General features: G+C 40.4%; 1 protein-coding gene across 4 annotated transcripts in view; it reads left to right on the forward strand.

Annotated features, from left to right (window-relative positions):
• The window catches only part of TMEM241 (transmembrane protein 241), a 55,023-nt gene extending 33,771 nt beyond the window's left edge, over nt 1-21,252 (forward strand). For 2 of the 4 annotated variants that reach the window (XM_084226671.1, XM_084226672.1), the window contains exons 14-15: nt 17,185-17,249; nt 20,654-21,252. In XM_084226671.1, the coding sequence (XP_084082797.1) occupies nt 17,185-17,249; nt 20,654-20,714 (126 nt within the window). In that variant the 3' untranslated portion in view covers nt 20,715-21,252. Of the gene's footprint in view, nt 1-17,184; nt 17,250-18,085; nt 18,201-20,653 lie in introns of those variants that run through there. The other 2 variants (XM_084226669.1, XM_084226670.1) reach the window with 1 other exon arrangement.
• Nucleotides 21,253-27,845: the final 6,593 nt, after the last annotated feature.

The raw sequence follows: 27,845 nt of genomic DNA on the forward strand, positions 1-27,845 counted from the left end.
TTAAGTCTAAGTGTCTGGTTCCCTTAAAAAAAAAAAAAAGAAAAGAAAAGGAAGGAAGTTAATGTGGATAAAGAATAAAGAAAGAAAGTATTTGTATCTGGACTTGCAGAATGGGATCCAGTGGGAAAAAAAAAAAACCACCTCTGGTCACAACAACAGCTTTGTGTTCCCACATGAGCATTTTTCTTGGATTGAGTAGTGCCCTAGATCATCCTTCTAATCTCTCAGACTGACTGGAGTTTTCACCAGCAGTTGGAAAGGAGCAGCGTTTGAGGCCAGAATATGTTTATCTTGCAAATGAGCCAAGAAAGGAGAATGCTGTAGTCCTCAGACAGCAGCACAGGCCTCCAGGGAGGTGCAGGGAATCGGAAAATCTGTTTTCCATTTGGATGCTTTGTACCTATGTGACTGATGAGCTGGGGCTGAGATCGTTGTCACAGCTTCATTTCCAATAAATTAACCATGGGATCTGATCAGCTCTGCTTTGCACATCCAAGGACACATTCTTTGTGAAGCCCACATATTTGGCCTCCCTACCCTCCAATTTTTCATTCACTTAAAAACTGGAGCTGGGTCGTAACTTGTTGTTATGATCTTTACTTTGGCTGTGGCAACTTAATCCATGCATGAGGTTTTTAAATTCTTTCCTGTAATGATTTCTGATGGCTCTCATGTTAGGGCATTGCTTTGCACAGAGACAGATGAAGCACAGGTTTCATCTGTGTATAAAGTCCTGTGTGATAATTATAGTGACAAATGCTCTCTGCACTTTTTCTGTGAAAGCAAATAGTACATGTGTTAGTCATATCTGTATAAATTCCTGAGAAATGCAAAAAAAATCAGTGATCTGTATAAAAAAAAAGTTTTTGAGAAGTCCAAGATATACAAAATGCTTTGTCATAGCCTTGCACAGATTTAATCCCCAGAAGAGCAAGGATTTGAAGCTGTGCTGAGATTTCTTGTTTTAATTTGAAAGCTGTGCTAGTATCCTGGGTCATGTACTGGAAAGAAAAAATTGGAGATGCTCATATATACAGACAGAAGCATCTGGTGAGGATGCTAATGAGCTCTAACAGTGCTGTCAGTGAGTTTGTTTTGATTAAGGTTGCCAATCTATATCTGGTGATGAAGCCTGTTAGGGTCTCTAAAAGTTAAGCAGCAGAAATAATTTAAATCATTAACAGAATGGAAAAATTCATCAAGATACTCGTTACTTATGAATTCATATTCCAATATCATGTTTAGTGTTTTCCTAAAAAACTTGTAGTAGGGAATTCAGCTTGTTTCCAGTAAGAACCCATTGAAGCATCTTGTTATAAACAGGAAGAACAAATGGGAAGGTCAGTGGATTTTGAATTCTCTTTTTCTTCCTCCCTCACCTGAAGAAAGGCAATTCAATAACTGAAATTAAGTTGCTTTGAGGTTTACTGATTTTCCTATGCATGGGTTGGAAGGAAATATAGAATAATCGGATCAGGAGTATGCAAATATTTTCTATATAAACATCCCAGGCACTATTATGTAATCTAAAATTTATCTGAACAGTGTTGGAGGCTCCCTAGTACATAAAAGCATCCTCTGACAGCTGCTTTGGTTCCTTGTTTGTTAACTTTAGATGTGTATGCCCCAGGTCATCCTGTGTTTAATGCTAGCTGCCAGACATTGCGAAAGCAGCTTTGCAGGAGTGTCTGAAAGCATCTCTTATCTGTGGGTTCTGTGTACCAACTGCACTTATACTCCAGCAAGTTTAGTCTTTCCCCCAAATGTATAATGGCTGTTCAGAATCCCTCCTGCTATTCAGAATGACTCCTGTAGTCTTGGATTTTATATTTTGTGTCTGTGTTTTTGCTTCTTTGCTCCCCATGGTGTCTTGAAGAGAATGGATAGACTAGATCCCTCTACATGTCAGTGCAAAAATAATTTATGATATCCATCTTAATGGCTGGGAAAGTACGGGTGTTTTTATTAAAGCACAAATTCTTTTTTTCTGCTTCTCATAAAATGGAGAGCCACAACTGCAGGCCTTCTGAGGCTCCTAGCCTTCTTATGCTCACTGTGCCTCTCTTCACATATAGCATTTCACATGAGAATTTTATCTGCTGTAATTCTAGGGGCAAACCAACCAAGAGAAATAAAATGAATTCATGCTTTTCCACATTGTTGCAATCTTAAAGCCACTGCCAAAACATTTACTTCAATTTGTATACATCTTAATTCCTTTTTCACTGCTTCTTAGCATGCAAGTGCTAGAAAATATTCTGCTGGGGGCTATTTACTTGCAGGAAATTTATAAGAGTCCTGCCATGGGTACCTTCTGTAGTAAATGTCTCTCCCTTGCTCTTCTCTGCCTTAATGGAACAGGATTCTGGAATTTAAAAACCTGTTTAAAAATTTTATATGAATATCTTAACTAGAACAAGAATGTGTTTGGTTTTCTGGCACTTACCCACTTGGTTATATTGTAGACTGAAGTAGTGTCTTCTTTGCATGCTGCTGGCTCAGGAAAAAGTGACAGTGAGATTCTTGGCTGAAAATCCCATTTCTTTCTTGGCTTGGACCTCATAAAGCTTTAGGCAAAAATGTCATAAACTCCCGTTGAAGTTCCATAAACACAGTGTGTTTTCATGCAGCAAAGATCCTGCACTTTGTGCAATACTGTCTCAAGATCTCTGCTCACCCAACCTGGGAAAACTGTGCAGCTGCAAGCCAAAACCCTGTGAGAGAGGGAGAATTGTGTCCTAGACCCATCTGGACCCTGCTGGTAGGAGCTCTTTGTGGCAACAGTGTGGTTAGAAGTGCATCTGTTATCTGAGAGAGGAAGGTTCTGTGACCCTGAAGTTTTCAAGGATTCCAAGAAGGGGTTCATAAAAGTAGAACTGAACTTTCTCCATCTACACACCTTGTGCACTGTCACACATGTGGATGTGCACACATACATGGATAAAGATTATTAAAAATTGTAAAAATCTTTATTGCTTTCTGATTGGTCCTCGCTGTATGCAATATGTACATTTATTCTTGCTACATATAGTTGGTTCCTGTGAGTCACCATGGGGACTATGCAAATACCTTGGAAAAGAAAATGTGTTTCTCAGCTGAGCTTCAAGCAGAGAAGGCAATCAGTGTGAACTTCACTGTATTGTTAGGGTCTGTAAAAAAGACTAGACGCTGAAACCTTAAAAATACCGGTTTTAGGGTAGTTTCCATGGAGACAGCTTCATAGTTACATTGTAGCAGCCAACACTAATAACAGCATATAATTGCTGGGGAGACGTCAGTCTCCATAACAACTTCATTGTGTGCTGCATGGCCACTAAGCTGTGACACAGGCTCCCTGGGGCACTGTTGCAATTTAAGGAAGCTGTCTTGTAAGAACAGCTGAGACTTGTTGGAGATTTTGAATTGCCAGGTAATGGAAAATTTTAATATTGTGAGGAGAGTGGTGTAAATGGCTGCAATTGTGTATACACTGAAAAAGCCAGCTACACAGCTTTTTGGGCATGACACGGTCACACAAACTTATGTGTTGTGACTCAGGGGTGGTATCATAGAACAATTTTTCAGCTGTGCTTAATATAATAAATCCAGTCTCAGCAGACATTAACTTTGAGCTCTAAGAGATGCTCTGAAATAATTTGTTTCCTTTTATCTATTATGATATCCATTTGAAGCGTACGTTTGGTACTGGCATGTTCTTTAATGTAAAGCTAAAGGCAGAACAGTGAACTAGGAGTGTCTTTGGAAGATACTTTTTCATTCCTAGCCTTGACAAACCATCTCTATATGCTTGACAGTACAAAAACAACAGTTCAAAAGGAAATTTTTTCGAATCGAACAGAATTTTGAATTGCAGAGAATGCAGGTTTATTTGTTCTTCTGCATAATAGATTGCTAGTCTCCCATGTTTTTATTTAGTCTCCTGGAGTTACTAGCATATGGAGAGCTAGGAGATGAATCATTATTGTGACAAAGAGAAATCAAAAGAATGAGAACTGTTTTGGAAGTCATTTCCGATGCTAATGCACTGATGTAAATGCCAAAATTACATGGGAGAGCTGTGTACTCTGTAACATACTAATGTAGAAAGCTCCAAAGCTAGCTAAGGCTGGGCTTCCAAAACCAAGAAAGATATAGCCACATTCTTCTGGTTTGCGGGTTCTCTGCTCTTTTCAGAATGTTCCCTGTTGATTTTCAAATACCTTTGTGGGTGACATGTCTCCAGGCTGTCTCACAGATCTTGAGCCTTGACCTCTATGGTAGGCACTAGGTGTCACATGTCAGGTGGCTTCCTTCAGAAACTTCAGATGCTGCTCTCTGAAACAGGTCTCTGTCTTCCTCTTCCTCCCCAACTCTTTGCCAAACCTCAAGTGCATTCATTTCTCAGTCCAACTCCATACACCTGTTTAAGGATTAGATTTTAACTTTCAACAAAAGTCAGAAAACAGCCATAGAGCTCTAGGGAAAGCAGACTAAATGGATTATGTTCTGTTCTTGAAATATGTGGTACTCAGGGAAGTCACATAGGCTTCAGACAATCTCAGGAGGTGGCAGTGGACTGTTCCTGACCTGTACACAGGTCTTATAGCATGGAGATGAAAAGGGCAGAGTTCAGCTTTCTCCCTCTGCATGTTGCTGTGCATGGTTGTTCAAAGGGGCCAGAAGGGAATGGACCTGTCTTGCAGAGGCTTCCCTGACTCTTTTTGGAATATAGTCAGCTATAGTCAGTTCTGTCACTGTCTTCCCGTGCATGGGATGCACAGAGACTGCTGAGTATGTAACCTTGTGACATTGCTCATAAAATGCATTGCTCGAAATTGATCAGCTAAATAAATGCTTTTTAAAAAATATTTTTCCAAGTATCACATTTTTTAAAGCTTCTGATGGAATATTTTGACCTTTTGTAACATTTAATGGTTAGAAAGCCCTGGAAAGGCTGTCATTTTTAAATGGAAAAATAAAACCTTAAAGAAAATCAATTCTTTCTTGCAGTCCTTAGCATAACAACAGTAATAATAGCATGTCACTTTCTTTCCATTACATCATTACTAAAACAGGATAAACACACCAAAGAATGGCAATGCAGAGACTGTGCCTCTGTTATTCTTGTTAGGTAGTATGGAAAGGGGTCAGTGGAGAGATTTAGTTATCTTCTCTGGGAATTTTTTGTTTATGAATTAGGTTTTCCCAAAGGAGCTGTGTGATGGGAAATACAATAGGAAATGGACTTTATACATGCATAGAAATACCAAAACTGTAAGTGTCATCTGGGAGAGAGGCTGATGGAAACTTGCTATTTTTGCTAACAGATTTTTTAAAAAAACCCTTGATTACGCATTCCAAAGTTTCCTAGGCTATTTTGATGCTGCTGATATCCTCCACAGAGTTCTGAATTAGTCATGACAGAAAAATGTTTTACATCTGATATTGTTGACAAAGAACATAGACACTTCAGGTGTGTTTATAGATTTTAACAATGGAAAATTTTATTGCATTTCTTTTCACTAAAATATTCCCCTTAAGCTGGGCATCCTCGTTAGTTCTCACAGCCCCCTGGAACTTTTTCAGCAGCATTTGGGCTTTCCATACATAAGAAAAGAAGCATGCACAAGGTTTGTTCTCTTGTAGCAGTGACACTGGGTGCAAGGAAGGGTTTGAAAGATGCACTCGAGAAATGCACAGATCTTGAACTGACAACAGCCTCAGTCTGCAATGTTCAGCATGAGACCTTTGGGCAATCTGACATGGAAAGAGCAATCTCTGAGAATGTGTGCAGCATCCCACTCAACACCCTGCTCTATGGTAAAGGCCTCCACTTGTGATCAGTCTTGGGCTAGTCCCCATCTGGATCTTTGGGCCAGTTATGGCAGTGACTTCAGAGCGCACAACTGGGTGGGTATTCACCCACCTGAGGCCTATATGGAAAAGTTTGCTGTTGGATTCCCAGGTTGCTCAGGGGGCATTTACTGCTCTCAGGCTTCTTGGCTGTTTTGTGAAGGTTTTATCAAGCGTACATACTGTCTGCTGGAACAAGCTTTTTCTTTTCTCCTGGATGCCAGCTGAGCCACCGCTGAGCTGCTGCTGTGGAGGTCATGGTTCACCTGTTTGGAAGTGCATCCTCTCCCGCAAGGCAGTTATAGTAACTGTTCCTGACTGATGCCCACTCATGGGCATCCAGCACTTGGGAAGAAGATAGGCATAGGCAGATGCTGAGCTCATTCCTTCCCAAGAAGCCAGCTCCTTTCTTGCCAGATATACATAGCAAAGTGTCAGTTTGGCTGTTAAATTCACCACTTAAGTCTGACAATGAAAATCACAGTTGTTTCATCTGAATTATCTTCATGATCTCATGAGATGAAGAATAACTTGGAATGCCAGAAGGCTAGCTCTTGCTGAGCTTAACATAAAGTGAAGTGTATTTCATTGTGGTATTTTGCAGCAGCAGAGGGTTAGTACAGCTGACTGCTGCTCAAAACTGAAAATCAATACTTCTCAAAGCAGATAGAAAAAGTAATTGTTTTACACAGTGTACCATATTATTGATCAGTAAAATTCAGTGGCTGAAAGCGAAGATAATACTGAGACTGAGTAAAAGTAAAGAGAGGTGTATATTTTTTACAGACTTGGATCTGCTTAAAAGGTTCAAAGGGACTGAGCAATTTCAGCAATAGTAGACATTATATGGAAGTTTTTCTTGGAGAGAAAGGGAAAGATTAATAACCTTCATGCCATGAGATGTAAGTTTTGTATCAGCTAAGGTCAAGATACAAATACCTCTTTTTCTCTGATGCCAGACTTGCTGCATTAGGGGAGAATCATAAATTCTCCCAAATCCTCTGCCATCATCCAATACTTGATTAAATATTATCTTAGTCCAATCCAGTTTTTGTCTGTGGTCCTAGTAGGTAGAACTTTACAGTTGGGGTTGTTGTTGAAAAGCTTATTCCATTGCACAAATATTTAATTCATAAAATATTAACAAAATGATAAATCACATTGCCCTGTCAACTTCTGAACTTAGAAGTTTCAGGGGAGAGGCTAAATGTCAGGAGCCATTTAAGGCTTTTGCAGTAATGAGGCAGCATATAAGCAAAAGAGACTCCTTGACAGGCTGAAAAGATACAGGAAAACTGCAGTTAAGCATTATAATGCATGAAGGATCTACAGGAAACAGGGAGCGTTTAATTTGGTGAAATAGCAAGAATGGGCAAAATGCTTCTCAGCAAATTCAAAGAAAATCAAATTTATTTGGTATAAAGAAGTCTTGTGCCCCCCATTAAATGACTTTTGTTGTCCTTACTTGGCAAAGCTTCAGCTGTATGGATTGCGCCTCTTGTTTGCAGAAGTGACCTGAACAGATGCTGTTAGTCTGGAGCATGTGCACACACCTGTTTGGATCATGATTGATTGTGTTTCCAGATCAGCAAGGCACACTTAGGAACAGCAATTACAAGAATTGTGCAGGCTGTTCCCTTTGTGTCTCCAGAACTGGAACTCTGAAAGTAATAACAGTATCTGGATTACAGATGGGCGCCTTTAAGAGAAATATTTAAAATGTGAGCAGAGGTACTGTTAAAATTGGGTTCTGTACAGTAGCCACTTTATAGGCTGAAGATTGGTGTCACTGCTAGAGCTCTTAGTCTTAGAAGGGAAAATAGATGTTTTGGCCACTATCTCCAATAGTAGAGGGCAAATGATTCTTCTTGTGGCTTTGTCTTTGCTCAGAAATTCTGATCTTTATGTCTGAATGAAGGTAGTGTGGAGTGGCTATTTGATGTTCAGAAGGAAATCATTACAATCACCATAATTTTCAACCCAATGTGGTATTTTCCAAGGAGCAAAGCATTCTGACTTTCTTTAAATGTATGACTTTTTTTTGAGGAAAGCAGAATAAGTTATAATGTGCTTGTAATAATTCTGTCCTATCTCATCAGTCATGTATGTTTATATATTTCTGTGGTGTGTACATAAATAGTATACATTTATACGTAAATGCACATAGAGATACATGTTTATACATTGGTAGATGTAGGTCTTGCTGTATAGGAAATTCCTCTTTGATCATTGTAAATGTGGCCATGATATCCTGTTTCTCATAAGAGGAGAATTTTCTTACATAGATTCTACTAATTGCACTCTGTAATCCACATATCCTGCTTTCCTTACTGTAGTTTATCATTGTAAGATGTTTCTGCAACATGAAATACTCATCAAATCTGGTGGCTATTATAAAGTTTAAAAAAGAAAACAACACTAGAGAGACAAGAAAATTAAGGCCAGGATCCAAAATGGCCATCTATGAGCTATATTTAAAGCCTTAGTATGGCTGAGAGCAACAAGACAGGTGGCACATACCTCAAAGAGGTGAAGGCAGAGGATTCTCTAGACGTGATTCAAAGGCAAGAAATGAAACCTTAATGGTTCATTTCCTCCTGCAGCCAAACTGCTGCTGAGGTACATATGGTGCAAACACAATAGCTTAGCCACTTTTGTCTTATACAGAATTAAAAAATGATGATGTTAGATAGCAGTTCAGCAGTTCTTTTGATATTCACATGATGCTCAGGGCTAAAAACTAGTAACTGTAGCATATTAATCTGAAAGGATTGTACATTGATCATGTATTAATCTGGTAAAACAGGGTGCTCAAGGACTTTAAGGAAGCTTTAAGGATGCAGCCACCTGTTGGTCCCACCTTGCACTTGTAGGATCAGCATCATGGTTGTATTGGTCATCAAATCCTGGGAAAAAAAAAGAACTTACAGAAAACAGCACTGAAAAAAATCTTCATCAATGTGATAGAAGGTAGAGGATGCATACCTAATTCTTTAAATACTGGAACTGCATAGAGGTACTCAGCCACAGAAATGCAAGGATTATCTTCTCTCTAAGCACATACTAGGGCTAATTAGGAAATCTTATTTTCTCATAGTAGTCAAAAAGCTAATATATCAAAATATTCATCTGCAGTACAGAGATTATTAATTTAGGTATTTGTAATGTAAAAAAGAGAAACCACCCTAAAATATCTAGATGATTTTTCTAGAGGCATGCATTTGTCCTGCTTTTGTTGTGAAAATATTTTTGAGGGCAAGTTGCTGATTGTGTGTCATTTGAACTACCCTCTCCCTCTGCTTTTAGTATGTTCTATATTTTAAATGTAACATGTAGGTGATTTTAAGGTTTTTCAGAATCTATTCCTATGAAAAACAGATAGACTTATTTACTCTAGAACTAAGTTTTATCATTATCATTAGGCATTTGAAACTCTGCTAAGGCATGTTGAAACTCTGCCTGCTTTTGAGTCACAATACATGGAATTAATTGTGTTCTTAACCCCTGGATATTACCATCATTGCTTTTATAATGCTAAAAAAAAGCCATAGAAAGAAAAAAGATAAAATTTAAAGAAAAGGCAGAAAAGAGTGACCAAAACCTCCTTTCAGAAAATAGATGCTTTAGAGAAGGAGATGAGTGCAGGCATTTGGGCAAATATGAAATAAATGTTCTCAAAGAAATTTACAGCAGCTGAAAAAACTTCTGTGTGGCTGGATCAAAGCTGTGTGGATCATGAAGGTACTGACTGTCACCGTTGCCATGGTGCCACTGTTGCCATGGTGCCAGCATCACCAGGTTATCCTTTAAGGAGCAGCTTGTATTTCAGAAGGGTTAAAGGGTTTTCTTCCTTCAGAAGAGTGGAGCAGAGCATTGCTCATCCTATGAGCAATGTGCATGCACCTAAGTATGCTGTAATGCACAAACTTCTTGCATTGTCTGCTGATTTCATAGGCTGACAGTTAAGTCTGTCAGGGGATGAAATCCCTCAGGGCATGTCTACACTTCGGTCAGGCTGAGGGTAACACGGCAGATGTGCTCGAGTTAGTGTTAAACTAATGGGCAGAAGCAAGAGTGAAGCCTGTTGTGCTTTCCCCTTTCCTCCAATCTATTTCAATTTGAATTGTTTCTTTCCCTTGTTTGGGCTCCTCAGCTTTTCAGGCAGGATCATGGCATTACTGCTTCTTTTGGGAAGAGCTATTATTTTAGTGGTTCAAGGTTCAAAGCTTCATTACTTTGCCTCGGAAAAAGGTGTGTGACTGACTGAAACCCTTTCCTTGTCAGTGGATTTACTAGTAGTGCTTCTTCAGGGGCTGCATTATCGCCTGAAGCCCTTTTGTTAAGCAGCAAATTTTGTCTTGCTTTTTGATTGGTAACAACAGACCCTCAGAACAAAATTGAAAGGTCTCAGACTTTGTTTCATTGTATTGATTAATACAACAAAATGGATATCTAGGGAGAGGAGACTTTAAAAGAGAGTCGGTCAGAGGAATTTCGCCTGAATTTGCTGTATCTTTTTTTACCAGAGGTTGACCTTGGTATTGTAAAACCGATTTGTGAAAAGCCTTTGAGCTTCTAATGATTTAATGGAAAGTTTTGTCATTGCAATAGGCAATATAATTGAGAGCTTCCAGAGAAGTTTCTTTCTGTCATCATCTCCAAAGCTGACCTAAAACTAAATAGCGAATGCTACTTTGATTTTGGTCTGTTTCTGCATGCAGGATTCATTCAGATGCTTAATTCTGCTTGCAATGGAAGACATCTCCTGTGCACAGTATCTGCTGCTGCTAACAGTGCTTTGTTTGGTCACCATAGGAAAAAAATAGGGTTTTTTCTGCACACTTGTTTGTACTTTTTTTTTCCCTGCCCAAATGCCAGCAATCTAGTCAGACTTGACATTAGTTCTAGTGACATCCTCTCTTTCTTGTAAGGGAGGGGATGTACCATGTTTGTCATATTTAGCAGGGATTTTTGCTGCCAACTCATGTCAGATTTCCAGTGACAGTACCAGCCTTGCACAATCAGTGAGCTTACGGGTGGTCATCGGTGCCTCTCCTTAAACATTGCTGACTTTCTGCCGCTTGAAACCTCATAGTCAGCACCTGCTCTATAAACACCTCTCAAGTCTGGGTTATTTTAAAAAGACTTGGCAGTACATGCTGGACCACATCAGTTGGGGTTTGGACAGCAGAGATCCCCATCCCTCAGTGTTCTTCCGTGTATTTGGTCGTCCCAGTAAATGCCTTCATCTGTTCAACTGGTTCTGCAGCTGCTGGATGTGTGTGAATGAAAGCATTCTTGCTAAGGTGCAGAGAATTTACCCGTCTGGCAATGTTTTGCTGTCTCAAATTTGGATGAAGGAAAGTAGAGGAGAGCTAGATGGATATGGCTTGTAGAACGCCTCAGATGGAAAATGTACGTAAACAAAGAGAAATGGTATTAAAAGCTTAGAAAATTCATGTGAATTAATGAATACCGAGGATGGCATTAAAATATTAGTTGTTCTTTTTTTCTTTTCTGAAGATTTTGGGGGGTTTTGGACATATTTCCATTCCTGGCATGGAAACATTTTGTATGTAACATATGCTTACTCTGCAGGAAACATATGTACAAAGCAGATATAACTCTGAAATCTGGGAAGTTATTTCAGTGGCTCTCCCTCAAGAAAAAAATTATGTGTTGTTATTGATGTTTGCCTGCTGTAATTTTTATCTTTTTGGTAGTACTGGATTATCTTGATGTTGCTGTTTTCAGTGGCCCTAACAATGATCCATTTCCCTGGTGACTTTTGATGATTATCTTAGCAGCTGGTTAAACCACGCAGAAGAGGGACAGAACAAATATTATGTCTATAAAAAGCTTGATATTACTTTAATTCCGACTGTAGAATGAAAACAAAGGTTACGTACATCAGGATCTTTTTCCTGATGTTTTGAGAAGATGACCCAATGGTAAATAGAATGATTTATTTTGAACAGTGAGTGAACTTGATGAGCCGTTTCAAAACACTCTCTTTGGAAAAAATACACGTCTTTGTAAGGACAGAGGTTTTGGCCGTTTGGGGAAATGAAGTTACAAGGATTGGCTCTATGTACACAAACTAAAGAAATTTTTTGTAAAGTATTCTGTGTTCACTTCACAGTGAGAACTATGACATTTAACTTCTTAGCAGTTTAAAAGTTTCAGAGAAAACATAGTTTTATATGGAATGTACAAGTAGAGTGCTAATATTAACAAATCATGGTCATGTCAGGACTAAATCCCCACCACATCTTTCCATTCCAGATAGAAAGATTAAATCAGAATCTAAATTTTGAAAATGTCCTCATCTGTGTTCTTGGCTATATAAACAATATCTTCCTGAACAACTCAGAAATGCTAAATATTCAAAATCTACAGCCAGCTTCTGCAGCCTGAAAATCTTTCTCTGAAGTGATTGTAAAGTCAGGGCTGAAGGGGATCCATGATAGCTTGGTCAAGAATGACACTTTTATCTGGCCAGTGATGTCTGGTTTGAACCGATCGAAATTGGACACTCCAGAGTCTGTGGTATAACCACAGATGGTCAGTGAACTCAAGGCAGCAAAGAATGCAGAGTTCTACATTCCTTCATCTCCCAGGATCCAAATTTGTGCATTGCCAAGGACCAGGAACCCTTAGGATGCCATCTCCTATCTTCAAGCCATATGTCAGACTTATCAGAATTTTCTGATGTTATATGTTCAAGAAAAACATCTAAGAGGGAAGCTGGCTCAATAATTATCTTACCTGTTCTTAAGGTCTACAGCAAGAAATTCTCCAGTCTTTATTTTTCATTTTGTTATCTGTAAACTAAATTAATTTCTTATTCTAAAATAAATTCCACTTCCCCTCCTATTTTCTTAAAACAACACTTATGAGACAAATTTTACTTTCTCTTTGAAAATTTTTTCTTGTCTGACTATAAAGTGATAGGGTGAAAGGAGGAAATCATTCACATCATGAGTTGTGCAGTGGTCTGTCTATCCAAGTTCCTTGGGAACCCTTTAAAGCTAGTGGCAATTTTGCCTCCCTCCACTCAAGAAACACTAACGCAGATTTAGAAAAAGTGGGCACGTCGGGGCACATTTTTTCCTATGCCTACTATTTTCCTGTGCAGAAGTGATTTTATGTCCTGAATTTATCCCTACTCTGCAACAAGTTCTTCCACACATTGGGATATTTCTGCATCATGGATCTTAGTCTGTTACCCAGCATTTCAACGATGCCATTCTTTTTCTAGTTGCCATTAATTCAGCCTGGCAAGGGGCAAACTCTAGAGCTCTGGAATTGAATTAATTTCTTCAGATCCTGAAGCTGAGTGCTGTGTTATCCTTGATAGGAGCTTGTTAAATGTAAATGGCAATGTAAGCAATGTGTGGAATGTTTTATGGCACCTGAGCCCTTCTCTGTTTCCCAGAATAATGCGGACGCCTGGAGTTTTCACCTTTTATATGGGGACCTGAATTTGGGGATCTCCTGTAACCCATAAGTTTGAAACCTCTAACTGGCTGAGTTGCTCTCTGTTTTTTCCCCTGGTTCCTGTTTAGCCCTTGTACTAGAGTATTTATGTGAAGAATATTGGAGTATTTATGTGTTTTGTTCCCTGACTATTTTCTTGTGTGGAGGGGATCAACCCACTCTCCTCAGACCTAATCCCAGAGAAGTATCAAGGATACACTTATTTCCTGCAATGCTGATACATACTGTAAAGAACTAGAACTGGTTTTGTTTGAGGTACAAAACACAATTCGAAATGCCAAGATTTTTGGTTATTTTTAAGATGACTTGTGAATAACTCAGTGATTGGAACTACAGAAATAGCTGGAACCAAGACAAATAGGTGTTAATAAAGTGTTCCTTTAAAATGGGTCTTATTTTTGCAGTACAATGGAATGACAGAATAAACTTAGACTGATTTATTTTAAGTAACAATCTTGAGGGGAGGCTGTTTTGTTTTGTTTTGATTTGATTTTTCATGCAAGGAAGGGTTTGAAATGATTTCTTAGGAAAAATTTCAGCTCAGATGGAAATGTTTTGTTAAGTTATGCTACGCTTGAATTTTTTCCTAATCATCGAAAGCTGTGTCAGAATTTTGTAAGAAAATTTCCGGTTATGAATGTTTTTAAAGTAGCTTTCGTAATACTGACTGATCACAGCTCCTTTAAAAGTAGGCAGGGTCCATGGAGCTATTCCTGTTTCCAAAATAGTTGGCGTTCAACCATCCAGCTTGTACAATATGATAGAATTAGTGACTGTATGTCAAAATCTTGGGGAGGTTTGTTCAAAATAGGCATATTATAGCTAATTAAAATCTTCCTTTCCACCTCTTAGTTTCACAGATTGAGCATCAAAATATATTTGGAAATCATTAACTTTACTTTGCCCTTTAACTTGCTTTCTTTTGTCTTGAAAGCTCATTCCTTTTACTAAAGCATCTAAATGCTTAGGAGAACAACTGTGACCTTTAAAGTGAAGAATGAAAGATTACTGCACTTAGCTTGTTGTGAATTTATTTTGTTGGTTTTTCTTTCTCTTTTTTTAAGGCCATTCAGAGCATCAGTGTAGGTGGGGTGTTTTTTTCAAACTAAATGTGCACTTAAAACACTTCAGATAATACTGAAATGTACTTAAAGGAAAATTACCTTCTCTACTGTGTCCCTAGGATTTAGATTCTTCCCCTGGAACAACTTACATTGTTAGCTTCTCTGAAAACTTGTTTTTCATTTTTAAACGTATTCTTCTTTTAGATAAATCATCAAAGATAGACATTGTAGCAACGTCTTTTCCTTTCGGTTTGTTTGTGATTTGTTTTTCTTTCCTTACACACACTTACTTCATGCGCTCTTCCAACCCACATTTTGTTTGTCTTTGGCACTGAGAGACTCTTACATAATTTCTCAAAAATACAACAGTGTTCAGCTGCAGTAGTCCAAAAGGCTACAGCCTGCATTTTTGCAGAGGTTTGGGATGATCACAGTAGAATGGTGAATTGTTTCTGATAGGGCCTGTTTTCAGAGGTTTCTTGAATGCCTGTTTCTCTGCCCTTGGCCTCTTCTCAAGATTCTAATAAACAGGGCTCAACAAGGGAGTGGGTGACACAACTTTAGCTTGTGGCACTTCTCAAACACAGCACTTGAGTTTCTTTGAGGAGATGAGCTTAAGGAAAAGAACGCTCAGTGCGTACCACAGCTGCCATCCTCTGTAAGTTTCTGTTTACATGGTCAGTAATTGGTATTGTATATTTTATGTAATAAGTTAACATTAACCTAAAATAAGCTCAGTACAGTTAATTCCACAAGCCTTCACACCAGAGTAAATGAGAAAGGGTTCCTTGTAGGTCAGTGCATCCTCTTTGTAAGGGGAGAACCCAGCCCACTAGAACAAGATGCAAACTTACTTTAGAGCACTGGTTTTGAACTAATAGATATTCAGGCTCACAGCTGGTTTTTAGGTCAAGTGTATGAAAGATTCAGCTCCTAAATAGTCAACTTCTACTGTTTGGAGTAGGTGTCAGCTCTCTCTGGCTGCAAATAAGTATGAGACAGGCCACTGAATGTGCACAGTTGCAATATGATCTTGAGTTTTGAAGCATAACTCTCTGTGACTGGTCCTCTGTCAGTCTCTTTTGAGTATGCAGGTGAAGTTGTATGTTTGCTTACATGTATAGATACAAGGCTTTAGGAATAGATACATATCTTTGATTTTCCCTAGCAGTAGGAGCAACTTTTTCTGTTGGCTTGGAGCTATACAGCATTGCCTGTGCTGTACATTTTTGTGGCTGGAAGTGTGAAAACACTGAAATCAGATGAAGCTTGTATCAGGAGGTGTGTCTGTGGTTGTATTGGTACCAGCAATTTGGTTGCTGAGCAGGGATGAAGTGGGCCTGCAGTTGTGTATTGTCCTGTCTGGATCAAGTCCATCTCCTGCCTCATTTCCTCTGACAGGGGCCTGGGCTACAGGCACATAGAGAATAGTCAGGGTGTGAGTTATGGTCATATCTAGGAAGAAAAAAGCCACCTGCACGCCTGACTCACCCTAAAGTAGAAAACATCCCCAAAGAGGCCAGAGGAGGCACGCCTTGCGTAGTCCCCACTGAGCACCTTTGCTCCTGTGCCATTGCTTGGTCTCACTGCTGCATTTAGATTGTTGTCCCCTCTCCACCTCACTCATAGAGTGGGACCCTAGAGAGAGGACACACAACTTTCTCTCCTTCACCTGCCACTCCTGCATGTGATCCTGCAGTGATTACACTCCAGGCAGATTCAGAGCCTGCCTTTTAAAATGTGGCCATAACAATTGCAGCAGGTATTGACTAAGGGACTGCTAGTCCAAGCTCTGGTGCCCAGAATCTACTCTAAAACGGCTTTTTCTTCCTTACTGCACATGTAGTAATGCTTTAACAAGTAATAGATTACAGAATGAAGTTTCTGCTGTCTCCCTTGGGAGTTGACTAGGCAAACAATGATTAGGAAATCTTAGCTGATAATTGTTTAAATGTTTTGTTTCTTAATTTCATCTTTTTCCTTGGGCAATTTTGTATTAACTGAAATAGTTCCTTTCATTCCTCAGCGCTTGTGTTTCCCAAGTTTTGTAAACCACTACCAAGTCTTCCTTTCCCACAGGCATTGCTTATCCTAACTGTTGACTGAAAATCAATCCCCCCATCTAATGACTCTGTCACTGTTCTTTGAACTCTTTCCATTTTACATTATCCATCTGGCAGCAAAACATCCAAAACTGCATGCAGGCTGCAGATGTGGTGGCTCCGTAGCTGCTGAGGCAGGGATCTGTTACACACCATTGTATGTCAGGATCTAGCTGTTTCTGGGATCAGGACTTGGAAAGCAGAGTCATTTGTCTCTAGTTTCTCTGCCCAGAACACCTGGGGTAATGAGAGACTTGTAGCATAAACCTCCTGAAGTTGTGTTGTTTTTCTTAACCCTGTACCCTGTAAATTTTTTTGGTTTTTTATACACCTACAAACACATTTCAAGCTCTTGTTCTCCTCAGAAATATAAAGCTTTTCAAAAAGCTGGGATCCGACTGCTCTCCCCAGTCTGCTGTCAACAAGTAGAAGCCAGTAGGCTTCTAGGCCAGGCCACCTGGGATATGTGACGAGGGATCCCCTGCTCCGGTTCCCTGCCTCTGCTCTGTCCTGGACTCTGTCAGAGTCAAAATCACATTGGGATGTGTGACTATCATACTATCTTCAACTGAAAGAAGAAGATATGACTGCACACGTGGAAATTGAATTTCAGCAAAAGTATTTTAGTTTTCATTTGTGATATCACAAGTTCACAACGTGTTTTTTCCTTCTTTTCAATTTAACAGGTTATCACTGCTTGCTTATCACCGTTCTTCTTTGTCATGACTGCCAATGTACTAACAATTTCTTGGTAAGTGCCTACATGAGCTTTTTTTAACAGTAAAGATGAATTTTCACACAGTGAAATATTCAGTGGAAATATTTTTAAATGTCAAGTTCTATTGCTGTCGGTATTATTTTGCATGTAAGGAGAACCAGGTGTGCAATGATGGATGCAGTACAGTAATAGAAGAGTGTTTCTTTTGCCTCTGTGGGAGAACATGGACATTTTAGACATTAAGCCTCACCACAATTCACTCAGCACATTTTACAGTGAGGCAAATGGATGCAGCAGGCAAATAAATGACCCATTCAAAGTCATGCTGCAATTTAGTGGTGGAACTGGAAGTAAAACACAGGAGTCAAGGTTTGCTGACAGTATCTTTTTAACCAAGAGGGTGCATTCAAGTTCCCCTAACACACTGTGCACTGTGAATGCATAAAATTAAACTGGAGAAAAATAATGATGATGAACTTTGTCCGGAGCTGTATCTGGATTTTTTTAATGTGTGGCCACACAGTACAAATCACCTAACCTGAATTTTTTAGGTAGAAATAGAAAGGATTGGGGTGCAAGCTCCTTTGGTCCAAGGCAGTGGTTTTGATCTGTGTTTTTGTAGCACAAAAGGAAAGAGAATCACAGAGCATGACTGATGCTCCTAAATGCTTCTGCCATGCAAATAACTTCTCAATATGGGGTTAGGCATGTGTCTCTGAGAACAGATTTGTTAATGGAAATAAAAATCTACTTACTTTTGAAAAGCTTTAAGCTTCTTTCTTTCTACTTGATTCATGATTCATTCAGTTTGATTGCCATCCTAAAGATTCAGCTCTGCACTGAATGGAATTTGCATATCCTTTCTTCAGGTGTGATAAGAGCCTTATAGAAAGGAGAATCTCCAGTTCAGACTGGCCCCATTTACTTATGTGTTGATATGGACTCCTATCTGCATTTTAGGCACATGTAGTCTCAAATGCTAAAGTAAGTTGTGCTTTTTTTTTTAGCTCTAGGAAATACATGCTGCCTGTGCATGTCAGAGACTTAACCAATGTCAAAGCACCTACAAAACATTCCTAGTCCAGACCATTAACTTGCTGCTCTTCACCACGTTTGCATGTGTTTGTGCAGGTCTGTCACATGTGTGCCAGAGGCAGGCTTTGATTATACATCTGTATTCACTGACATATGCACTAAAAATTCATGTGTACCTTTATTAATGTACACCTTTGTTAATGTGAGCACACAGACCCATGTAGTTGCACACATGCCACCTGCCCTATATGGACTAAAACTTCTATGATGAACACATCTGTATGTTTAAAAGGAAATTTGCTTTAGCCCTTGGGCCACTGTTACCCTTTGATTGTCATAATTAAAAAAGAAAACTATTTCTTTTATTTCTTTATTTTTTAAATTTTAATTCTGTTAGTGCTTGTGCATTGGCAGTGCCTTGACTTAGCAGTAAAGCTCTGGAAATAGTTTGTTGGATGATAGCAGCTGCAAAGTACTCATGAGAACATTAATCACTGAGGATTTTAGTGCTGCTCCAGTGTGGTCATGGACAATATCATATGTTAATTTTTGAGCTATGGGCAAGTGCAGTTATCTGTCACCCCACTATAAACAGAAGCTGGAGGGTTTGCCACATGGGAAAATGAAGGTAAAATCAAGGGCTGGCACTGAGCCGTGGTTTTTGCTCTGCTTCATCTTGAAGATATAACAATGGTTTCCATTTGCCCAGTAATTTGGACTGCATGGGCATGTGGATCCCAAGATTTCAAATCTTTCAGAAAGGGATTCTTCTTCTCTGATGTAAGACATATGATATTAAAGAGCAGCTCTGGTACAGGCATCTTTTTACAGAACAAGGCTGGGCTGTTTATCTTTTGTACATAATTGCCAGTCTCATTTTTGAAATGATATGTCAGAGACAGATTTATTTTTTAATCTCTGTTAAAAATTTAGAAAACAACACAACTATAGAAACAGGAAAAAACTTTCTAAGGTCTTCTGTATGTAGTGTTTTGGATTTTTTTTTCCTTTAAGATAAAGGGAATATTATCCAACCATAGATTCCAAAGGAGTTAATGCATAGTGTGTGTTTATAACTGGAGCTGAAGTAAGACATGGGGGTTAACCCTCTCCAGAAAAAAGCACTCAGATGTTGTTACCAACTGCAGGTGGCCAGACTCAGTGATTTAGACCCTTTATGAAAAGCTTGCAGCCCTTGCAGCCTTTTGCTGCTTGTTGGTAATTCCACACCAAAGCTATTCTCTCTTCCCAGTGGAGTGTCACAGACTGTCTGTAGCACCTACTTTCCAGGGCTGTTTACTGTGCAATTGTAAGATATTGTGCTGTTGTTATACAATATTTTTTTCCTCTCGGAAACAAGGGCAATTATGTGGTTTTTAAAACAGCTCACCAAAGCTAAGATTTAAGTGAATGTAATGCTATTAGACCAAAAAGCCTTCAGCTTTACATGCTTTTTTTTTCCAAGGGAAAAAAAAAGTACTCTTAGAAATGAACTTAACAGAAGTTTGTTTTGTTTATAAAGTTCAGTAAGGAGCTTTTCTGTTTCATAAGCTAATTAAGCCATGGGGCTAAGATGAAAGGTCAGTACACTTAGCTTTGCACTGTTCTAAAAGGAGAGAAGAGTCAGCATCCTACCATATTCCTGTCAGCTGTGAGAGATAACAGAGGAGACTTGGGGATTATTAACTATTGCATGCATTGAGTGGGTTGATAGCATATTTAAGGGAAGTTTTTTGTAAAACCATTCATCCTGACTTGGAGCCCTGCTCCTAGGCTGACCCTTGGGGAGCAGCCTTAGTGCCACAGCTGTGCTGTGAGCAGCACAGGAAAGAAGTGCTTGGGCACATGTGCCTTTTTGGCTGGGGCAGCTCCTTTCACCTCACCAAGAGTGGCAAAAATAGGAATATCTACTGGCCTCACTATGCCAATGGGATCACCCCAGCACAAAAACGTTTTCCCAGATTTCACCTTGTCCACAAAACCTAAGCTTTACATCTCCTCCTGATGTTGTGAAGTGGCAAGTTTGAGGGCAGAACACAAACAGAAATTGCAAGAGGGAATCAATAGGCTAATAAGGTTCAAACTCTCTTGCCTTCCTTTCCTATTCTTGCTAGTGTAGGGGTATGCAGCTATTCTTGTAACTAGGGGCAACCTTCTCCATTTAGATTCCTGTCTGTGCATTTTTACTGAATAGCACCAGCCCGAAAACACAGGAAAGGTAGTTTCTGATGACATCATTTAAATAAGATATTTTGGGTTTCAGCATTTTCTTAGCAAGACAAATGAAAAAATCACCTGGGTTACTGTCTCTAGGTTGGAATGTGTTTGGATAAAATAATAGCTTTTCATATCAAGTAGGAGGACTTGCATGATGCTAAATTTGTCATATACTTTGTTTGCAGCCTTGTGGTCGGTGGAGTTGGAGAAGCATTGCTTGTTTACACTGAAAGGACAGGCACATAAAGAGGAACCAGATCTCACCAGTTGGAACAGAGCTGACTTGCAGCCTAGAGACTATCATGAAAAAAAGTGGCAGCAGGAATGAAGAAGTGCAACCAAACATGAGGAGAGGGATCTATTTTTAATTTTTTTTTAATTAAGAAAAGAACCTATGCTATTAATAGTGTTAGTAAGGGAGCAGCATATCTGGCAAGGATGGTAAGGAGCCTTTGCCTCAAAGCACAAGACCAACTATATCAGATTGATGTGGTAAAGAAAAATCTGCACTGTATCATGCTGATGGCTCTGTGTGAGCACCACTCAGTAGCAGCTTCTTGCACAGGGAGCTAAACTCAGGAAAAGCAGCATTCCCCACTGGATGCCCCCAGTGGCTTTTTTTTGTTGTTTGAAGCAGACAGCAGGTCATACCAAACAATGTATAAATTCAGGATCTGGAAGGATGGATTTTGCCTCCAACTGTTCTGTAAGCAGCAAGCTGCCACACACAGGTCTCTAGTCATGTTGTCTGAACTGGCACAGGGACTGAGGCCAAAGGGCTTGTGGAGATAATCCCCTTCTGGAACTGTGGCAGTTTGACAGCCTTTCAGAAAGGGAAAATCAGCAATAAATCTCAATATCTGTAATGATTGCTCTTTGTGAATTTTTTTCTCTCCCATTTGCTGAGATTTCTCTTGAACTCTGCCAATTTTTGTCAGCTGGAGGGGGTGGAGGGACACGTACTGTTCCCAGCAGTGGTTTGTCTCCTAAATTATTGCAAGAGGAAACAAAGAACATGAACCTTGAATGAATGTCATAAAGAGTATAAGGAAATTAATCTCAAGAGTTCTTAAAGTAATTTCACTTCTGGTTGCTTAATGGCTGTTAGAAATTAGTCTTGATATATTAGAGCCTGCAATCTATGTGAAAGTAATATTAAATGATGAGTTTATATTGTGGGAAAGGCCTACATGGCAAAAGGAACTTGATAACAAATCTTCAATGAGGAAAGAGACTTGTCTCACTTGTTGTTAGATATGTAAAGTGTAGCCCCCCAATCTAAGCTGACCAAGTTTCCTCCATGGTCAATGGAAAGAGGGTTGCCCTCACAGAGATGATCCTTCTTGAATGGATTGCTGTGTTAGGAAGTGCATATTTCTCTGTGGATAGAAACTGGGTAGCTAGTCTAGACAAGACACATGGTTTCTACAAGGCTACAGTTACTGGAGGCTTCAGTCTAACAAATTCCACCAGCTGGGCTTGAAAATATGGCTACATTTTAATTTCATGTAAAACACCATAGGTTAAGAAGGAAGGTAAATTTTACAAATGTTTGCAGTCAGTTTCTATGACTGGAGAATTTTAGAAAGAGATTAGTTGGTTTTCAAAAAAAAAAATTGCTGCAAAGAGAAGCTTATAAAAGTACTCTGGTCAATATTGTACCTAAGCTTGTCTCAGTCTATCACAAAAGGTCTCTTCACATGGACATGTTGTCTGGGTACATTGGGTCCCACTCCGGCTTGAGTTTGGCGTGAGCCATTTTTTTGCCAGGTGCTAAAACTCAGGTTTGGGAAGAAAGGGGGAAGAGAGGGACAAGCATGAAAAAATAAATGCTTGAACTTGAGCACTAGTCCAGAAACCAGCATGATCCACATGGGAAATTGGGCCCATGCAGCCAGTGAGCCATGACACAGCCAGCCATGGGTCCTCGTGGCATTCCAGACAGTGCTGGGAGTGATGGCTGCAGCATTCTGGCTTTCCCCAGACAATTCTCTCTGCCAGCCAGTTGTGCCAATGCAGTAGGATCCTTGCTGTGCCACCTTTCTGCTGACTTTGAAGTGAATAGTGACCCTAGGAGACCTCATGGAAGAGTCCCTACGTGACTGCCGAGGTTTTGCAATCATAGCTGGAACCCTTGCTGTGGGAAAAGCTCATCTTGTACCTCTCTTCTTGCATAACTTTCAAGGGTAGGCTGCAGTCTGTTTTTTTTTTCTTTCACTATCTTGCCTGTGCTGTTCATAGCAATGTGCAGAACACCCATTTGCTTTCTTGCTGGTGGTCTCAGTGGAAAGGCAGAGGCCAAGCCAACAGCCAGGGTTGCAATAGCACTTTGATCAGAGGGCATCTTGGCATGGCTGCAGGGAGCTTGTTTGGCTGCAGCAGGCATTTCTGTTGTCTGGGCTCTGGGGGCATTCAGTGCCTGCAGATACTGCATTAGTATCCTCCTGCAGAGTAAGGCAGCTGCCTTTTTATTTAACTCACGCATGTTGAATGACACTGAACTGTTTAACTTCTGCTTGCATTTTTTGTGCCTTAGCGCAGCCTGCTTGCATTTCTGAGACTCAACTTGAGGTAAGTAAAAAGCACAGGTTTAAACTGATTGCTACATAAGCAAATCAAAGAACCACAGTTAGCAGTGGAGTTGGGTTCCTCTGGCAGACACAACTGGTTCAGTACCCTCTGAACCCTGTGGAGTAGCATGAAGTTCATCAGTCTTGCTGAAAACTCAGATTAGGGTGGAATTAGAGCTCAGTGGCCTTAAAAATCTGTCTTTGCATATTTGGACTTGTCTTAAGGAGTCGAAGGCATGGCTTGGTGTCCTTCTTGCTCAGACTGTGGCAGAGGGGGCAGCAGGGCCAGGTTCCAGTGTGGCATCTGCCTCTGGGGGAGTTCTGTGAACCAAAGGCTGGTTCGGTGCTGCTCACAGTGAGCTATCAAAGGGCCAGCCCTGTGGTGGGGCAAGCAGTGGTGGGGACTTCTGGCTGTTGGAACAAGTGGTGCCTTTCTCAACACGTGTGTGCTGAGTTGGGAGTGCCAGCCAGGAGTGGTCACCAGCAGCAGTTGCAAAGCCCCAAAATGGCATCTCAGCTGCCAGTGCAGAGCAGGTCATACAAACCTAAAGGTCAGCTCTGGAATGGCAAAGAAGAACCTGGCTCTCCACCACTGCCCTTGGGAAGGTGTATGTTCCCACCAGCAGCATCCAAGAAAGCAGAGACACAGAGCTGGTTGGGCTCCCTGGTCCTCACAGACCTGGGTGAGCAGGCAATGGCAGCAGAGGAGAAATGTGGGCAGGGCAGGCACTACTGGCTGCTTGCAGAGGTTGGGGACTGGAGGGGATGGGGTAGAGCAAACCTGGTGATTTCCTGAGAAAGCAGTGCCCTGGTCTTCCATTCAGCTCTGCCACAGAAGGAGGGATGCTGCATAATAAAGAACACACTTCAGGGTTGTTAAAGTGATCTTCAAAGCAGGAACCCTCAGAAGCTCCAGCCTAAAATGGCTCTTGCAAGACTCATGAACAATTATGTTAAGTAATTTGAAGCAGGAATGTGCAAGGTTGGACCATTTATATCTAATTGACCTTTTTTGAGTCAGTCAAAAATACAAAGTGCCAAACACACAGCTCTGAGGAAGGAGGAGCTCCTTTAGGTTGCAGAGAAGCAATGACGCTGATTAATGCCTGAATGCAAAGCTCTGGGTCTGTAGCTCAGCTCGTACAAAACGTTCCACAGCGATTGGTATCCAGCAATTGAAGGAATTTACTGTTCTTGGGTTGTCAACACGTGAGACTAGAGAGAAAAAATGGAGTGTGCTGGTCTTTCTAAAAGGCAGCAGGTGCTGGAGGCTGTCCCATCATGCCCTTTTCACATCTACTGGTTTTGATCAAATCACTGACAGAGATGGTCCTGAATCATGTCCTACCTTTTTGATCCTACCTTGCTTATACCTATTTTCCAAGTGTCTTTTTTTTTCTTACAAAGTAATTGGGACAAGGCTTTTGTTATCCACTGCAGTGGCATGACTCATGCATGTGGCTGGCCTTCATCATAGAGGGCATCTGCTTAAAGCCAAGTGCCATCAAAAGAAGACTTGAAGAGTAAAGCTGCTGGATATGGACTACAAGTGGATTACAAAAATGCAGGCCACAGGGATTCTGTTTTGAAACAATCTTCTGGATCTGGCAGCTGTAACATAGCTTCCAGCAGAAAATGTTATTAAATTAATTAAATGAACCTGATACTTAACACTGAAGTGAATTTTTGTTGCTTATTGCTACGTTGTGTTGGCAGAGAATTTATGCCAGCCTTTCAATAGAAGCTGAAAATTTGCAGAGCAAGTGATCTTAGCAAAAAGCAATAGGAAAACTTTTACATTTCTTTTTAAAAGAAGCTCTGTACCTGTTAAAATATTTGGTAGGGGATAGAGTTCTGATTTACTGTTACTCTTTGTAACACCTATATCTGAGTTGGTGGATGAGTATATATATATATTTTATATATATATATATATATATATACATATACATATGTTTGTTTCCCACTCTCAAACAAGATTTAAAGAATTCAAGAAATGTGATGTCAACAGAGCGCATGCTTTGAAAACAATGCTTTATTAAGTATTGTAGAAAAGTTAGTTGCTGGGAGCTGTATTGAGGAAAGGTTTCCTCCACTGAGTGCTGAGGAAAAGTTTTCTCAATCTCCTGTAAGCTAAAGGAGATGATGAGTTGAAGAAAACTCCATGGTGAATTTGCCTTGCCCAGAGCTGAATGAACAGCTTTCAAACAGATCATCTGCTACTGTGAGCCCAGCAGCAGGCTCAGTGTGAAACTTTAATCCTGTTCCAGAGGATAGACACAGGGACAGGCTCATTTGGTTTGAAAAGAAGGCGTGGGTGAGGGGAAGGAGATTGGGGGCAGGACTAAAAAAAATTGAGGCTGGCATACTTTTGTACAAGGATATAAAATAGGATGAGATTTTCTTCTGAAAATGTGTTTCTTATTCATAGGTTTCGGGGGTAGGTGCTGGGGCTTTTCTTTGTGGTCTTGTTTTGCTTTTTTTAAATTAGGGTGTATTACAAATACATGTCTGTTTAGTCCCAAAAAGGAATTAGAGGAGCCTATGAAGGTTGTGTAACTATTTCCATATTATTTGCCTGGTTTGGGAAGCTTAACCCTTTTTTTAACTAAAGTGTCTTTGTGTAAGCCTTGATTTCTTCTGGAAAATGGACTGGTTCTTGTAAGAATGCTGGTAAAAAGTTGCACTCTCCTCTTGATCACCAAGATTGGGAATCTTCAGTATCTGTGGTGGGAAGGAGTCACACTACTCTTCTACCTTTTAATCATTGCCTTGGCTTCCACAGTAGGTGGGAGTAGCCAGCCACCATGTTAAGTTCTTGATTTGAGAGTATACAAAACCCCTTTAAAAGTCACACTGGGAGCACAATGAGTAAATTTTGTCTTTTGTTCTGTCATTAAGATTTGCAAACATGTGGCCCAGGACTTGTTCAGCTGTGAACTTGCTGCCCCTATAGAGAAGGCTGTACATAGCAGAATATCGTGAGATGGGTGTGTCTCTCTCTATGCCCCTGCCAGGCAATGGGTGCAATCCCATAACTGCACTCACAGATGTGGCTGTGGGAAACCCTTTGAATGCTTGAGCTTTTCTGCTTCCTGTTTGCCATCAGCAGTCCTGTACCTTTCATGACTCCTGACAAACACTGTTTTGAGAGGGAGGAAAACCTACACGTCCATAGGTGAGGCTGGTGAAGAAGTGGTTGCTCTACCCTAAGATTCATGTTGGTTGAGGGCCAGTACAGCTTGGGAATCAAAGGCCAGGCCCATTTTCCTGTAGGAGTTTGATCCCTGTTTACACTTAAACTTCAGATTTCTGTACCACTGCCGATGGGGAAAGCCGGTGCACCAACAAGTTTGTTTATGCTGCAGTTGCAGGCAACCAGTGCCTTGTGATACCGTGTAAGAACAGCACCTGCCTGGAGCAAGCTGGCTGAATAAAACAACCAGCACAGCCCTTTTGAAACTGATAAGGAGAAGGTTGATGTTGTTTGGAGGAAATGGTTATTCAGATTGAATCTGGGTCATTAGGCAATGAAGATGGAAAGTGGAGAGCTGGGAATGCTGTTTGCCATGCATAAGCACAGAAGAAGTATCACTGACACCAGTTAGGCTGACAAGAGGGCTGGAGTTTCTGCTAAAAGGACTGTGTTTCAGGCATGGAGCTGTTGTTAAGCAGAAGGGTTTTGGAGATTTGCAGATGTCCACTGTAAGGACTGTGTGGCTGTAATTAGCAGTCACATGGCAAAAGCAGAAAACATTTATTGACTGGGATGGGAAACACCTTGAGGCAAATAATTCTCAGACCTTCCTTTGAAAGCTGTGGAGACCAAGCTAGTCTGGCTAATCATCCCCTCTAGCCCTGGCTGGAGACAGAAACCAAAAGGGATTTTGGCTGTTTCTCTGTCACATACCTTCTGGGACGCCAAGGGATGAGCTTGACCTCAAGCATGGAAAACATCTCTTAAGGAGTCACTTCTCCCTTACTGATCACCTAGAAACTGGTCTGTTCTTTGCTTTCTCAGGGAAGAGGTCTATGTGCCAGTTGCCATCACAAGTTCACAAGTTAGCAAATTAAGTTCCCTCAGGTTTGGGCAGGCAGGAGAAATTTTAATTGAGAGCCTTCATGCCCATAAGTCTGCAACCCTGTGGGCAGTCCAATGCCTGGAAAAAGATTATCAGCATGTTGCAGGGGATGCTCAGCATGCTCAGCCCTTCCAGTGAGTTTCTCCATTTAAGCTGAATGACAGAAGTAACAACCCCATTTCAATGTCACTGGAGATCCAGCTGGAGGTACCACTGTTATGTGACTCTGCAGGCATTGCCCTGGATCTCGCCTGCCAGCATTTGAACGACCCAGTCTACTTGTGCAGGAAGCTTCAGCAGTTAGTAGGGAACATCCCCATGGCTGCAGTGTAAGAGGCACAATAAATTTGAGCAGGCAGAAGCAAACAGCCTCCAAGTTCTTCTCTTCTCCATTTTGCTGTCGGCTGACTCCCTGCCAAAGCCTGAGATCTGCAAATCACTCCCATAATGGTCACTCAGAAAACATAGTTGAACTTTCTTTCAAACATTATGCTCCTTTTGGGTGAAGTTAATTGTTTTCCCTCATTTGGTGTCTCCAGTTATGGTCAAAGAATTATGATGTAGGATAGACACAGAAGCTAAAAATTTCAGCAAGGCAGCTTTTATTTCTTTATTATAGTTGTCTGTTCATATTGTCTTCGGCATGGGTGCTCCTTGGTCTTATTATTGATGATGAATAAGAACAGACTGTGCAGAGATTAACACAGATGGTTGTAGCCTCAAGA

This window comes from Fringilla coelebs (assembly GCF_963513975.1).
Source record: "Fringilla coelebs genome assembly, chromosome: 1".
NCBI classification, from domain to species: Eukaryota; Metazoa; Chordata; class Aves; order Passeriformes; family Fringillidae; genus Fringilla; species Fringilla coelebs.